This window comes from Melopsittacus undulatus, chromosome 5 (genome assembly GCF_012275295.1).
Source record: "Melopsittacus undulatus isolate bMelUnd1 chromosome 5, bMelUnd1.mat.Z, whole genome shotgun sequence".
NCBI classification, from domain to species: Eukaryota; Metazoa; Chordata; class Aves; order Psittaciformes; family Psittaculidae; genus Melopsittacus; species Melopsittacus undulatus.
In genome coordinates, this window is record NC_047531.1 from 69,188,882 (window position 1) to 69,205,221 (window position 16,340).

A 16,340-nucleotide genomic window follows, 5' to 3' on the forward strand; every position below is an offset into this window, starting at 1 on the left:
TTTCATCTCTTGTTGCATGCCCTTTCTTCTGGCAGGTTTTGCCTGAGAAAACTTGTTCTTTGTTCTTTTCATTCTCTCAGAAAGTAAATATGTCCTAGTATAACATTAAATGTTTAAATGTGGGTAAAAATAACCTAGATGATTGCAAAATAAAATAAATGAACCTCACATTTAATTTTTATTGGAAAAAAGAAAAAAGAATCTGGTCGTAACCAAACTGGCAAGCATAGATTTCTGTTAGAAGACTACTCAGTCTTATTTTTGAGGATTATGCTAAATGATGGGCTATCCAGACTTATCTTAAAGCTAACACACTTAACTGCTGCCTTAGCATCAGGACACAGATGGATGGGAAAGATGACCCTGACCTCCATAAGACCCACATTCCTGTGCAAGGATAGAAGCATGATAATCAGGAAATGATGGTTATTAGTTACAGAAAATGCATTATTGTGAAAACCAGGAGGAAAGTGCTTATGAGAGGAAGTGATTGGATTATGGGGGAATGAGAGAATAAGACCAGGTCATTTCTACTGAGTAAATTGCTGTGATTTATAAGAGAAAGGGTATAGTGATATCATGGCCTCGTATTGACTAGATTCATTTCACAAACAAACCTAAATCAGAACATGGCAGTTAGTTACCCACTGAAGCAAACACAGTCTTTTTAAAGATGTTTTTTTGTAAGACATGAGACCCATTAGACACATTTTTCTTTCTAGTTCTCTTTCTTTGTAATTATACTGGTTATTTCAGAAAATATTCCTAAATCTCAGTATCATTCAGTTGTTGTCTGATTTTGTACTTTTCATGATGAAAATAAAGCAGGCATTGATGCTTAGATGTATTTTAGATAAGTATATTTTTTAAATGCAGCAGACTCAAAATTTTCTTGCAAATATTTAAAAATGCATCAAATGCAAACTGCAAATGAAAATTATCCATATAAATAACTTGAGGTTGGTTATGCTTTAAAATTATTTCATGCCACTGTTGTCTAATGCATAAACCTAAAGTGACTTCTGGAAAAAAAAGATAAATTGAGAGATTAAACGCTCTATTAATGCTATAAAAAAGTAAGGAAAAATTGTCCTTGAAAACTTGGTGGGTTTGGAAACTAAGCTGTATGTGACTTTATACTGTGTTTGAGAAATAGCCTGCCATGGTTACTGAAAGCATCATTTACACTGCTTAAGCAACAAGTCTGACATTCATTAACTGCAAATTGAGCTTAATTGTGCTAATTCTAGTCTTTTAGGAAACATACTTGCACTTGTATTTTATCTGTTCTAGCTCCCCAGTCAACAGCCAGCCTTCTCTGAGCTCTGCTTTCATCACCCCTCATATGCTTTCATAGTTCATTCAATTACACTCTTCATTCAGTTGTTCACATTATTCAATATTTTTGGGGACCGCTTCCAATGGCTGAATTTGATCCTGCCTACAAAGTCTAGTATATTCCTGCTAATCCCAGCACAGCAATCTACCTCCAATATCCAACACCCTAAACTTTTCATATGACTTTATCAACTCTCAAGTCTTCCTGTTTTATTCTGCCACTACAGTGCAAAATTTTGACATTCACAGTGCAAAATTTGTGATTTATCCTCATTAATCTTTCACACATAATTTTGATAGTTACATACGTCCTTCCATGCTGTTTTTCCTTTTCCTAACCTGTTTTGTACCTAGAAAACTGAGTAGCTGAATATACACTCCAATTTTGCCCATTAACCCCTCTTACCTAATGACCAATGGTGAAAAAATGCATATTAATGCATTAATCATGTTTGAAAAAAGAGACTGCGTCTTCTGATTCACATAGATATTTTCTTATGTTTTGTAACAGACTGTTCACTGGTATGTGTTAATCATAGTTGCATTTTTTCCTGGTAGACAAAGGCACCCTCAAGCCAAGTTCTGGAAAAATGTACAAATCTGTTGTTGCTTTTACAACAGGCTGTTCACTGATATGTATCACAGTTGTCTTTTTTTTTTTTGTAGTAGTAGATCCCAAAAAAGGCACCATTGGATCCAAGTTCTGGCATCAGCTACACATCTGTTGTCACTTCTATCTCCAATTTTAGTTTTCCTGAAATTCACCGTGTTCATTATGAAAAAGTAGTACCACTTACTGGGAACTGCTATGTGGTTATGGTTTCATTAATTTCTTATTCATGAATAAGTAATAACTAGGTTAATTCACACATCACCTTAACAAAAGGAAATCTTAGGAAAATCACATTTCTTAATGTGAACATTCTTGCCTGCTTACAATACCTATCACTTTTGTGTGTGTGTTTTTTGGAGTTTTTCAACATGTTAAATATAAGTTGAAATGAAATCTAGAAAATATTTTTATTCTGTGTAAAATTATTTGTATTATTATTTTCCAACATTACTGGAATTTTTTTTCTAGCATGCAGACAACCTTGTGTTTGCACAATTTCTTGTTTGCATGATTTGTTTGACATAAATATATTATGCTTGCCTATTTGTCTAAATGGTTGTATATATTTTGCTTGTGTCATGTAAAATACATATAAATAATTTGTAATTAAAAAAACCTGTAATTTCAATTTAAGATGAAGTTGTAGGCTGTTCATGTTCTAGAAAAGTTGTATTAACTGCAATGAAAGATGTGTTTCTAAATCACACTGTATACTTTGTATATGAAAAAGTTTTATAATTATTTGAGCAGTGTATAATGTTAAATGTTTAAAAAAAACTACTTTCAAACTGAAAAATGCTCTCTACTAGGAGCTAAAATTGCTGGGTTATTTGTTGAAACTTCTTTGGCCATGATTCACATACATATTTTTTTCTACAGCTCCAGACAGTCCTCCAGAAAATGTGTCTGTTTTAGCCACGTCTCCGCACAGTATTAATATCACCTGGAATGAACCTGTCATCATTACTGGACCAACATGCTACCTCATACACATTACCTCAGTAAGGCAACTCTGTTTTATTGTTGGTAGTTAAACTGATGATTGCTGATATAAACACTACAGCAGATATTCTTACAGGAATTACAGGACAGACATGACTGTCTGGATTGGATTGAAAAACCTTATACTGTGTCAATTTCCACATAAACTCCACATAAGAATTAATTGTACATTTATAAATTCCTTAATGGGAGATAGACTAGTTGGTATTAAAAAAATTGTGCTAATTAGAGGTCTTGGATTAAAACCAGGTGTAGCTATAAATGTATACAGAAAAACAGTAGCAGAGCTTTGCAGAGGTGTACCTCTTTCTAACAATAATGATGCTGTTTACCAGTAAAAATAACAATTTTTTTTATTCTTCAAAGGAAGGAAAAGTTCATTGTCATGATTTTACAAACCAGAGTAGAAAGCCTAGCTAAAGGAAGTGACCTGTACAGTGTTACACTGCATCAGTCGAGTCAAGCTAGATTTCCCAGTCTCCACTTAGTGCTCTGTCTGTGAGATTAGCTGTAATTTGGTAGCACAGCAATAACACTTCTTCCTCCTTGATCTTTATAAGCAAAAACAGAGGCTGACTTAAGAGAAAAGCTCTAGTGGCCTTTCTCTTTTCATCCCCTACTACCCTTACAATACTCTTTAAAACAACCGTTAATAAACCTCATTTCCTGCCTGGTGGCAAGATATGAAACTTTCTAAGGTTAGAGCACATGAGAAGTTTTGAATAGGATATAGATTCCCTGTACTTCCAGAAATTATGCAGACAGGGATATTAGTGAAAATGGGAAGCAGTTTACCAGACTTTACCCAGGAAATCTTGCTGTTTGAGGCTTCAGAAGTCCTGAATCAGCCTGTTTGTTAGGTAACAGGGAAAAAAAAACCCAAAATTACTTTAAACTATGTAAAGGCTTTAAACAGAAAATTCTTTCAGTTATCTGAGAAGAGAGTAAGACTATTATGTGTATATTTTCAATGTTTCTAAGTTAGGTGTAAGAATTACACATTTGCTAAAATATTAATGCTGAGATTTTTGTGCAATCAAAATTGCTAGAGATCAGTAAAAAAATACCAAATATTTTTAAGCTCCTCAGTAAGTCTACAGAGTAATTTCTGTAATATTTAATAGATTTTTCCCTATGACTGATAATTCCTAGATTATAAACAGAGTGTTACCTGATTCTACACTATGAAAATGTTATAAATACCTTATCAATATAAGTGATAGTAAAATTCCTGATGTAAGATTTCATGTGAGAGCCTGCCAGCATTTGGAAGGAACTTAAAAGCCTGTTTCAAATGCTCAATTTGGAGGGCTTTGGTTTTGGTTTTACGAAGTTGTTCATTTGTTTATTTCAAATATATTTCACATACCTAGCTTTATGTTTAGGGATTCCTTGTAATCAGATGTTGTTTGTGTAATAATCAGTCAAGTGTCAATTCTTTAGATAATCACAGTAGACAAATCTATTTCTTCTTAAAGGCCAATAAAGCTGTCACTATCTTTTTCAGTGAAAATTTGAGTATACATTTTATTGTCCCCGTGGACAATTTTTTATGAAGACTCCAAATTCCACATATTTTGTGTATGTACAACTTTGCTCTTTCTAATACTCAACTGAGAGTCTAAGGATTTATAAAAATTGGCTCATAGAACAGAATAATTTCAGATTTCTACTCTGGGTGATGTCTTTATTCCTAAAAGGTAATAATCAGCACATATTAGTGAATGTTGTAGAGTTCTGTTTTAATTACTAGGATGTTCCTTGTTGTTTTATAGATAAGAAAAACTCGAAAGTACTCTCATTATTGTTCCTTCAATTCATGGTTTAATTTGTCTTGCTGCCTACTATAATTAGAAGTAGTCCTGAACAAAACATTACTGAAAATGAATAAGGAAGATGAACCATTTAAACTTCAGGAAGAACAGAAATGCATTTAATGATATAGTGCTATGATTGTGTTTTAGCTCTTCTATAAATGTTTATATGCCAGATTTTTCACAGTCAGATAGAAAAAAGTGTTTCAGTTCTTGATGGCCATCCCAGGAAATGAATGTCTGTTTAATCCATCAGAAAGTTTAGTTCAGGTTAAATCTCATAGGGATATATGCATATCTGTCAAATAAAAGGTATGCCTGAACTATTGTAAAGTTTTAGCAGCTGCATTTAATACAGATTTCATCCAGTGGGAAAACTACTGTACAGCTACCTAACCCTCTCTTTCAAATTACACACTGAATAATGAAAACATCATTAACTGAAGTAGTGGGAATAGACATAAAAATAATTTTGTAAGCGATACCTAATCAAATACTAGAAAAGCTTCAATTTTTTTAATCCTTTTTTAAACTAACATAGAAGTGATTAATTGGATATAAAGCCCAGCACAGAACTACAGATTATTTGGGTTGTAGGGATGATAGGGATCCCAGGACATAGTCCAGTCCATATCCTTCTTTGACACAGAAAAAAAGTGTATCTGCAGTCTTTGTCACAAATGATTCATTATGCTGTTCTTAAAAATTTCCAGTGCTGAAATTGCTCAACAACCCTCAATAGCTTGTTCTAGTTTTCAACTAAATAGTCATAGTTTTAGTTGCATATTTAGGTATATCATTGCAGGTTCTGTAATTTTTAATTCTAATAATTTTTTGGTGCAAATAAAATTTCTGTTTGTGTTTTCATGAACACTAGGAACAATAGGTTATCTTCAATTTAGTAACATCCTTTTTTATACTTTGAAGTCGTTACTATGTCTTCCACCATTCTCTCTTTTCTAGATAGAACCCAAATTATGCTGCTTTTAGCCTTTCTAGTGAGAGAATTAGTCCCTCCCTGCTGTCTAATATATACTGCTTCTATTAATAAATCCGAGAGGAATTGCATTTTCTGCGATCATATCAACTTTATATATTGGTGTTCAATTTTCTTTTTGTTAATTTATATTCCAGACAGTTTTCTGCTATGTAGTTATTCATCCTCTGGATCTTTGCCCAGTAAGATTCCCATTTCAGGTCACTAGAGCTCCCCTCACCCAGTATCTACTGACTGATTCATGTTTGTTTGGTGGAAGACAGTATCAAGCAGGCAGCCCTTTTCCTTAATCCTAACTATGTGAAGTGCTAGAGAGGGAACACATAGGTGAGATGGGAGTGTACTCTCCTGTGCAAGTTTTTAGACTTGGTACCTAGAGTGTATTTGTGAATCCTTCTATACAAATGGTTAGAAAAACTGAAAAATAAAAGTCAAATGAAGTGTTCAAATAGTAATATCCTGCTTTTGACTGCTTCAAGTCTTGAAATATTTTTATTATTATTTTACAGGTAGATAATGACAATTATAAAGCTCAATTTCTGAAGACAAATGATGAGAGTAAAGTCTTAGAAATTTCTAATTTAAAAGCATTTACAAGGTATTCTGTAGTAATTATAGCCTTTACGGGGGATATTAATGCTGCACTCCTTGAAGGCAAGGCTAGTTCTCCAGTAATTGTCTCCACTTTTGAAGCAGGTTTGTATTTTTCTTTACTTCTCATGAATTAAACTTTGCAGGGTTTTTTTCATCTGGCAAATAAATGAGTTTTGAACACATAGTGCACTTTTAATGCAGATTTGTTCTCACAGTATTTTTTCTTTAATATTTAGAAAGGTGACAGTCAACAAAAAATGTGGTGGTGATAAATACTAAGATTTACCCTTAGGAAGGCAGAGATCTTAGTTTGCTTCCCATAAATATGGATGACTGGAATACAGCCATCTAGATTACTTATACACAATCAATGTCAATGAAGTCCTATCTGTATTAACATGTATATATCTGTATTAGGAAGGGGTGACTCCCCCTGTGGAGGTGACTGTTTCCTTAAGAGAGTATTGAAAACTCCATACAGTGTCTTTGGTCTTGATGCAAAATTTCAACATAAAAAAAATAAGTGAAGTGAATCCTACCATTTATAAATGGTACCTGTACTGACTTGAGGACATGATCTGTGTATTGACATTGGAAGGAGGTTGCTAGTGAAGGCCCACAGGGATCTGTGCTCAAGTCAGCTGTTCCACAACTTCAAAACAATCTGGAGAGTGAGGTGGATACTGAGGTGAAAAAAGCTGCTGGTGCTGTTTAGTTACTCAGAAAAATAAAACTGAATGATGACAGTGAGGAACCGTGTAAGGACTTTATGACACTGAGAGGCTGTGTTACAGAAGAGTAGATAGAATTTGCTTAAGTATATATAAACATATGTACATGGGGAGATACAGTCCTAGTTTTATATACATATGCTCTGTCTAGTACCTTTGCTGCTCTTGCAGGGGGGTTGGACTAGATGATCTTTCGAGGTCCCTTCCAACCCTTGGGATTCTGTGATTCTGCAATTCTGTGCTTTTAATAGAATCATAGAATAGTTAGGGTTGGAAAGGACCCTTTTGCATTGTTCATTGAGGATATTTAAACAAACAAACATGCCAAACAACAAAAAAGTATTTTCTGAAAAGATGTTGAAGTTTTGTTTCATTCAAACTAATTATCAACAGTGTAAAAACTATAATTGCCTTATCTCTAGTGAGGTCAGCTTTTTCAGCTTTATACTCAGTTTAATTTCAAATTTAGACATACTACACGATTGTATTTATTACTTATCTTTCCTTTGATGTATGAAAATCTGATGTCCACAATGGTATGTGTGTGTATGTATATATATATTTATCTCTTTAATGCCTTTAATACATTACATTCTAAGAATTTCATGGCCTGTTTATATCCCTAGGGGCTGATATGGCCCTTTACTGTGGAAAAGTGAATGAATATTGAATCAGGTGGTAGCTGGGTCTGTCCTGCAAACTATCCTTTTTTGGTAGCCCATTCTCTTACGTAAAAACACGATACATTAGGAGGTGCAGTAACTTCAGAGAGGAACAGTTATTTTTTCCGTATCTTCTTGTCTCATTTGGTTTGTACAATTTAGCATATTGCCAAGTTAGGACCAGTTTGCACAGACTTACTCCAGGGAAGCCTGAGTAAGCATTAGTTGGCTGGTGTAAAAAAAAATGGGGGAAAAAAAAAAGACAACTGCATTTAAATCCATGGCTGAGGGAATGTGTTTACCTTCAGTTTCTTGCTTTCACTATTTAGAGGTCACACTACATACTTGTCTGCTCAGGTAGAGCAATAAATAATTTAGCTGACTAGAAAGAATGTTACAGCCTTTTCTTTCAGATAGGGGTATTGGGAAAGTGATTTATACCTTTGCTGTCCAGAGAATAGGCTACTGGAATAAGCGTTTGACAAAACTGTCTTTGGGAAAAATGTGTGTTGTGTTTGTGTCTAGGCATCAGCTAGTGGAAAGTTTTTCCCTGGAGTTAGCTGTGATAAGCAAAGGCTCTCAGGAGCATGGTGGCTTGTTTATATATTGGGAGGGAGCTTGCTGTTGACAGAGGGCTTTCACAAAAGGATATTCAAGACTAACACTTGCTTCTTGCTTGTCAACCAGTGCAAGGATTTGTTCACCCTGGATGTATTTCAAGGTGTAATGATGCCTTTAGGCTTTCTGAGTAGAAAATAAGAAGAAACTTCTCTGAGTAGAGACTGCTGAGGGTTATTTAATAATTATTTTTTATATTTCTGTTATTAAATGCTATCACTAAGAACAGGATTTCAATAAGTATTTAGCTTTTTATTGTTTTTATAAATATTTAGATATGTAATAAGTATTTGAGATATCTTTAATAAAAACAAAGACTACCAATAAAATAATAGTTATATGCAAAAATATAATTTGTAATTTTTCAGGTTTTACTTTAATTATAATAGTAGTAAGCTGATTATGTAGTTCATTAAAATATTTATTTCAGTGCCTGAAGATCCACCTAACAATATAACATTTCAGAAGATACCAGATGAAGTAACAAAGTTCCAAGTAACATTTGTGCCACCATCTGAACCAAATGGAAATATTCAGGTGTACCAAGCTATGGTTTACAATGAAGATGACCCTGCTGCCATCCAGATCCACAACCTTAGTGTGATTGATAAAACAGATCAGTCAGTCACTGCCATGATAGAAGGACTAAAAGGAGGACATACCTATAATGTCAGCGTAAGAACTGATAATTTTTCTTTGGATTTTTTCTCTCAGAGTGAGAAATTAGTCTGAATAGAGAGCTCAAACCTAAGCTAAATACAAGATTTTCATAGTGTTAGCTGGGCCATGAAGCTGTTGTGTGTTAGCTGACATGTGAAGAGAGACAAGTGTGAGGAATGAGGGGAGCAATGAAGAGGACAGAGTGGGAGCAACACACATCATCAGTGGTTAGTTTTGTACTCTGGACCACCAGTTCATGTTCTAGTAAAGCAACCTGTGACATATTTATGCAGGTACAAGACTAACTCTGCCCCTTAATTCCACTACTAGCATTGTTCATTTGGCTGAGATGAAAGGTCCAGTTCTGCAAGGGGAGCTTGCTAGAAGTATGTGCAAGAAGTCCTTTCAAATAAACAGAGACTAGGACATGAGGGGAGGCAACAAAACTGTTTTAAGTGGGCTTTTCTCCTTTTTGTAAGAGCTCCATTACAAGCGATGAAGTGTTACTGTACTTAGGATTGTAAATAAATATGAAGTAAGCTCTAGCAAAGTGTGAATGACAAGAAGAGTATTTCACCATCCATTGTTGGTTCAAATATATCCAGATTTGGCCACATTGAAGCTATTGCAAATACTAATTTTAAAAAGTGTTTGTTTTTTTTTAAGGTATATGCAATTAATGGTGCTGGTGCAGGGCCAAAAATTCAATTGAAAATAACCATGGATATCAAAGGTATGTCTCATAAAGTATCCTTTAGCTGAACTCTCTATAAATGTTGAAGAAATTGTTTTTCTACCTATGACTATACAGCTGTGTGCCTTTGTCTATTATATAGAGGCTGCATAATGTAGGAATGGGAAGACAGAACTAATGGACTTTTATTGCAGTGCTCAGTTTTGCTCCTTGTCACTGTTCATATGCTCTTTGTATCTGAATGATACTGTAAACCATGTGCAGACTCAGTGAAGCAATCATGTTGACTTCAGTATTTTAGTTACCATCAGTGAACAGCTTAGAAGAATATCGCAGAGCTATTGCTAAGTATACAGTGTCACAGTTGTGGAAAGAAATAGTCATTGATTGAAATTTGATGAAAAACTGAGACTCGATCTTTTTATTGTTTTCTCTTTGAATGGAAAACTGATATGAAGAGTTATTTATCAGAACACAGGTTGTAGAGCCTTAAGGCATTAAGCAGGACATTAGATTGTCCTGAAAATATGCTGAAGATTTGCCCTGCATAACACAGCTATGTGCCTGAACAAAACTCTGTGGTATATCTTTGTTTAAAAACAGAACCGCCACGACCTAAAAAGAAGCCAGCACCAGTTTACGACACCAATGGGGCATTACTCGTCACAGATACAACAATGACAATCAGAATGCCAGTATGTTATTACAGTGATGATCATGGCCCTATCAAGAAGATACAAGTTCTTGTCGTGGAAGCCGGAGGTAGAATTATATAAGTTCTCTTGAAATCTGTTTTCAAGGGGTTTTATTTCTTTAGCTTCAGGCTGTTTGTATTTTCTCTTGTGTTTCTTTTCTTGGGTCTCAGTAATTTCACGTTAGAAAACAGTAAACAAAGTCACTTTAGCTGTGGCAACAGTCCTTAGAGCAAAGCTTTTTCACAAGACCTGTGGGCTGAGTAATGGATTTTGGGAATGCTTGCCAACAACATCCATGCTGTTTTAAGTCACCAATGTTATTCGGGGCCTACTGTTTTCAGTACATCTATTTCCAATTTCCTTGGAAAAAAAAAATACATTTGACATTTTTGAAAGATAAATAAATCTGAAATATTTTATTACAAGGTTATTTTTCTGTTGCTATTAGTGTTGCCTGTAAATGTAAAATATCAGCTGCAGTCATGTGCAGTTGATGTTTCCATTTCATAATAGGGCAGAGGGATTTAGATAAATCCCTTCTGTAGACTGTGGGTTAGAATGTGTATTTCTTTGTACAGATTGATCAACATAAAAACAATGCCAGAATACTCTTTTGTGTGAATGCCCACCAATGTGAGTGGGAGTTTCGTGATAGGACATCATATAGTCAGGGTTACTTTACCTAATAAGGACAAATTCCAGGTTTTTAATTAATTTGTTTTGCTTATTTTCAAAGTATAGAAGTAAAGCATCCACATTAAGTGAATGCACATTAAGTCTCTCACCTTTTTCTGAATTTTGTATTTTAGCACTGATCCTACAGGCATTTACTTTGTAGCTATTGCTGTGAAATTTCTCTTCAGCTGATTGATATGCAAATACTATGTTAAACAACCTTTTAAAGATTTTTCTTCTGAGTTGCTGGGTACTGTTCACTTATGGAAATATTAATTTTGTTTATGAAGCAGTCTTCACTGTCGTCAGAGGAAGCATTTTTTACTGTCTTTACTATCTATGCTCAGTTTCAAAGTCTTGTACAAGAGATATCCTCTACGGGCAGAGGTCATCTATGAGACTGCCCCTGGAATTTTCTAGTTGACTTACTCTGAGTCAACAAAATGTAGATAGTGTTGATAATAAGGAAATCTGGGTTCAATTGCAAATACATTTATAGACTTGGTTGTGTAAATAGCATTTATAGCTCTTAAAAAATCTGTTTCCTACTTAATTTCTTTAAATAAGTCTGGTTAGAATGCAAATTGTATCTGATTATTCCTTTTCTTGACAATAGCTCAGCATGATGGGAATGTTACTAAGTGGTATGATGCCTACTTCAACAGACCAAGACCATATTTTACAAACGAAGGCTTTCCAAACCCACCATGTACAGAAGGAAAAGAAGATCTGAGTGGCAACGAAGATATATATGTCATAGGTGCTGATACTACCTGTATGTTACCAGGTAGTCAAGACAAAATATGTAATGGCCCACTGAAACCAAGAAGGCAGTACCTGTAAGTACATTTGTCTCTATGTTTGTCCCAGAGAAAGATTTAAGTGAAATATGCATTTATATAAACATACAAAATGTGTAATTTGATTATGCAAAGGTGGAGATTGAAGTGACTTTCACGTATCTCTGATTTTAAATGTTTTGGCTGAGCATGAACATGGGAGACAATTTTTTTAAATGCTTCAGGTACCAATAGGTGCTTACTGTCTTCTTAAAATAAATAAACTCAAACTCAAGATAAGTAATCAATAGTTTGATTGTACATTTAAGATCTGTTGACACTGAATCGTTGATGCCTGTCATAATGTCTCTTTAGCAGGTGAATAATGATTCCAGCTTATGTTATACTAAAACTGACAAATCGCTTTTAGTTTCTAAGTGAAATTAAATAAAATGAACATAAACCTTTTTTCGTTATTTTTCTTGGTTTTGTTTCACAGATTTAAGTTCAGAGCAACTAATGTTAAAGGACAGTTTACAGATTCTGACTATTCTGACCCTGTCAAAACATTAGGTAAGAAGAGTGTAATTTACCAAAGTATTTCTCTATTTCCAAAGAATCTAGACAATTCCATATTTCTTTTTAATACAGTAGTTTCCCTAAGGTAAATAATCTCTATTTTTGTTGCACCTAGCTTAAGCAGAATGGCTGAGGAAACTTACCCATTCCCTTGTATGTCTTTTTGTGGTTGTCAGGAGGTCTCACCTCAGCCTGGACTCTGAAATAAAGAAGCAGTGTTTATTAGAGTTTATTAGAAGAGATTCAGTTACACCCATAAAAATACCATTTTGCCAGTATATCTCATCTTGCTTGGTGAACTACCAGAAGCTCTACTGCTCGTGTAGTTTTCCTTTGTGTTGGATGCAAAGCTATTACTGCATATGCTTTTCTAGGTAAAAAGCTGACTGGATAGACAGTCCCGAAGAGTGCTGGTGAATGGAGATAAATCCAGTTGGCAGCAGGTCACATCAGGGTTCAGTACTGGCACCAGTTCTGTTTGACATCTTTATCAAAGATCTTGACAAGGGGATCTAGTGCACTCTCAGTAAGTTTACAGACACCAAGTTGGGTGGGATCTGCTTGAGGGTAGGAAAGCTTTACACAGGGATCTGGGCAGGCTGGATTGATGGGGTGTGGCCAATCGCATGAAGCTCAACAAGGCAAAGTGTCAGGTCCTACACTTGGGTCAAAACAACCCCATGCAATGCCCCAGTCTTGGGGAACAGTGGCTGGAAAGCTGCTGGGGGGAAAAGGACCTGGGGGTGTTGTTCAACAACTGGCTGAACATGAGCGAGATTGTGCCCAGGTGGCCAAGAAGGCCAAGAGCATCTTTGCTTCTGTCAGAAATAGTAGGGCCACCAAGACAACGGAAGTGCCTGTCCCTTTGTACTCAGCACTGATGAGTCTGCACCTCAAATCCTGTTTTCAGTTTTGGGCCCCTCACTACAGGAAAAACATTGAGGTGTTGGGATGGGTCCAGAGAAGGGCAATGAAGCTGAAGAAGGGTCTAGAGCACAAGTTTGATGAGGAGCAGCTGAGAGAACTGGTGTTGTTTGGCCTGGAGAAAATGAGGCTTGGGGAGACCTTATCGCTCTTTACCACTACCTGAAAGGAGGTTGTAGCAGGGTGGGTGTTGGTCTCTTTTCGCAAATAACGAGCAATGAGACAAGAGAAAATGACCTCAAGTTGCACCAGGGGAGGGATAGATTGGATATTAGGAGCACTTTTTTCCCTGAAAGGGTTGTCAAGCATTGGAACAGGCTGCTTTGGTGATTATCGCCATCCCTGGAGGTGTTTAAAAGATACGTAGATGAGGCACTTAAGGACATGGTTTGATGGTGGATTTGGCAGTGCTAGGTTAACAGCTGGACCTAATAATCTTAAACATCGTTTCCAACCTAAATGACTCTTCCAGTAACCCTAGCATAGGAAAACTTTCGGCTACAGATTATTCCTTCTACTAGCAGCTCAGAGGACATGACTCTTTAGCTCTTCATCCTTTAGATGCAGACAAAGCTCCATATTAATTAATAAATTGATATCATCTAATAGAAACCTTCTGGTCCTGGTGTCACTGGCCAATAGACTGGCTGTTATGGGGTCTCAAATCCAGCATAAATTCCTCCATGGCAATGTTGAAGGCTTGTGGCAGATCGTAGTAAAATTTGTAAGTTCTTTGAATATATTGGTAAGCCAAAACTTACTTATCTAAGCGTTAGCCCTGACTTTCTGAAAATGGATCCCAAGACAACTGGATGAATACCCAGAAGAATTTTAGTGGGCACATATTTTTCAGTTGGCATTCATCTTCTGTGATATGATCTCCCTTATTCATTCAATACATGTTAGAAATTCACTACATGATCTGATACTGAAGATCCTGAAATGCTAATTCACTACCTGAATATTCTGAAAGGATCTGGCACTATTTCTCTAGCCCTGACTGTTTTGAAAAGTGCAACATAACAGTTGTCTTTATGTGTTCTGTGTATAAAAGTTTTAAGTCAATGAAGCAAATAGTTTACCCACTATGGGAAAGACAGCATGTCCAGTCAGGGAAAATAAGTTTATTGGAAATGAGTCCAATTCTAGTCAGTCCTCTGGGCAACTTTCTCGTTTCTAACAGAAAAGTCTGTAATGCTTAAGGAAGTCATACTTTACTGGCAGACAGTGCAATTCATTCACTCTTTGTATTGTTGCTTTTGCTGTAGATCATAAAGAAGCAGACCTCTTTCGATGCTGACAAAATGTCATAGGAAAAAAAATAGACCTGATAAATTTCTCAGGTACCCATGGCTCCTCATACCCATCCAGTGCCTTCTGTGCTAAAATTTAATGTCAAACACTGCTTTTAAAATGGGCACTAAAGAAAACTCTTGTCTGGCCTTAACTTCTAAATTCCTGAGCCTGTCCTACAAGAAACAAAACAAGGGGAAAAGATAAGTAGAAGTTTCTTCTATATATTCTTACAGGTGTTGTGGAAGAACATCAAATTGATATATCATAAGACACATTTTCTCTCGAGATACATAACCTGAGGAATCTTGCCCAAGTGTTTCCTTATAGAACATGCTCTGGTTATATGAACTTCAGACTTGCTCTAGAAGCATAACCCAGAAAATTTATCAGAAAGATCAGTAGCTCTTAGGTATCTTTGTGACCAATTATTTCTATTTCACCTGTAACAGCATCTTTTCAGAAAAAATTTATGCTGCCTGAAATCAGTATTACAATTTAATTATAAATCACTTATCTTCTTCTGTAATAATAACTGAAATTCTTTTTTTTCCAACATTACACTTCCATTTAGTAGATAAAATACTAATTTGAATTTTACATTATTTTGGTTCCTAAGTCTACTTATAGAAGGGGTAGATCTGGGAAACCAGAAACCTAACCTTGTGTTTGTGCGATTTAATACTACATGTTAAATATGCCTGAAGCAGAAAAAGAATATGGAAAACCTGTGAGAGAGTTCTCTGTGACAGGCATCAGATGCTCTTGTTAAACAATAAGAATTTTGCTAGGGAGGAACACTGAAGCAGAAATTACTGGAATGCACAGCTGCAATAATGATTTTTTAATTATAGTGAAGGGTATGTTTTAATATGGTGCTCCCACTCAACCATACTTGGAGTATCACAGCTCTCCTCTTGAGATGGAGAAGTGGAGTTTCTTCCTCATAACCCATGACTGACATTGCAAATGTAACATCCATACTACAATGAAAGGTCAAGATTTTTCCATGAGGTAATTAAAATGTGGTGACAAATACTATTTAAACTTCTAATACATCAAGGCAGTTTATAACCTTTTCATAAACACTAATAACTAGTTCAGCAAATCATTGTGAGGCAGCTGGTAGTCCTGTGTAAGTGTAGACTTTTTTCATGTCAAATACATAGCTGATGAGTCAGGAAATAATCAAAATGAGGTTTTCTGACACTGCCTTTTGCATAGAAACCTACTTTGTGACATTTTGTTATCGGAGTTTGTTATCATCATGTACTGAGTTGTAGCTGCTCAGAATTACACAACATAATGTCTTCTGTTTTGTCTTCTTTTCCTTGCCCTTGGTCTTCTCTACAGACATGTATAGTTCTTCCCTGTTGCAAAGAAGTAGGAGAAAGTTATTTTTGTACTCTTGGTGGGTATTCTGCCAGCACTGTTTTGTTTTAGTAACATTGGCAATATTTGGACTGATATTAACTGGAGGGTTTATCATTGACTTCACTGGATAGATAGATAGATAGATAGATAGATGGATAGATAGATAGATAGAACTTTTCTAGAGGTTTCTCTGGAGATTTTTCTACTCTTCTTCAGCATTGCTAATATTTGGGCCTTATCACAGAGAGCAGTGAGTGGAAGGGACGTTTCCATTCCTTTTCTCCTTGCAACATTTTTT

The 16,340-nt window shown here is 35.5% G+C and overlaps 1 protein-coding gene across 1 annotated transcript in view; it reads left to right on the forward strand.

Annotated features, from left to right (window-relative positions):
* PTPRQ (protein tyrosine phosphatase receptor type Q) overlaps positions 1-16,340 on the forward strand; it is a 100,283-nt gene that overhangs the window by 56,994 nt on the left and 26,949 nt on the right. Inside the window, exons 27-33 of the mRNA XM_031047973.2 lie at positions 2,831-2,952; positions 6,274-6,460; positions 8,800-9,044; positions 9,696-9,762; positions 10,327-10,485; positions 11,710-11,932; positions 12,372-12,445. Coding sequence (XP_030903833.2) covers positions 2,831-2,952; positions 6,274-6,460; positions 8,800-9,044; positions 9,696-9,762; positions 10,327-10,485; positions 11,710-11,932; positions 12,372-12,445 — 1,077 coding nt within the window. The remainder of the gene's footprint in view (positions 1-2,830; positions 2,953-6,273; positions 6,461-8,799; positions 9,045-9,695; positions 9,763-10,326; positions 10,486-11,709; positions 11,933-12,371; positions 12,446-16,340) is intronic.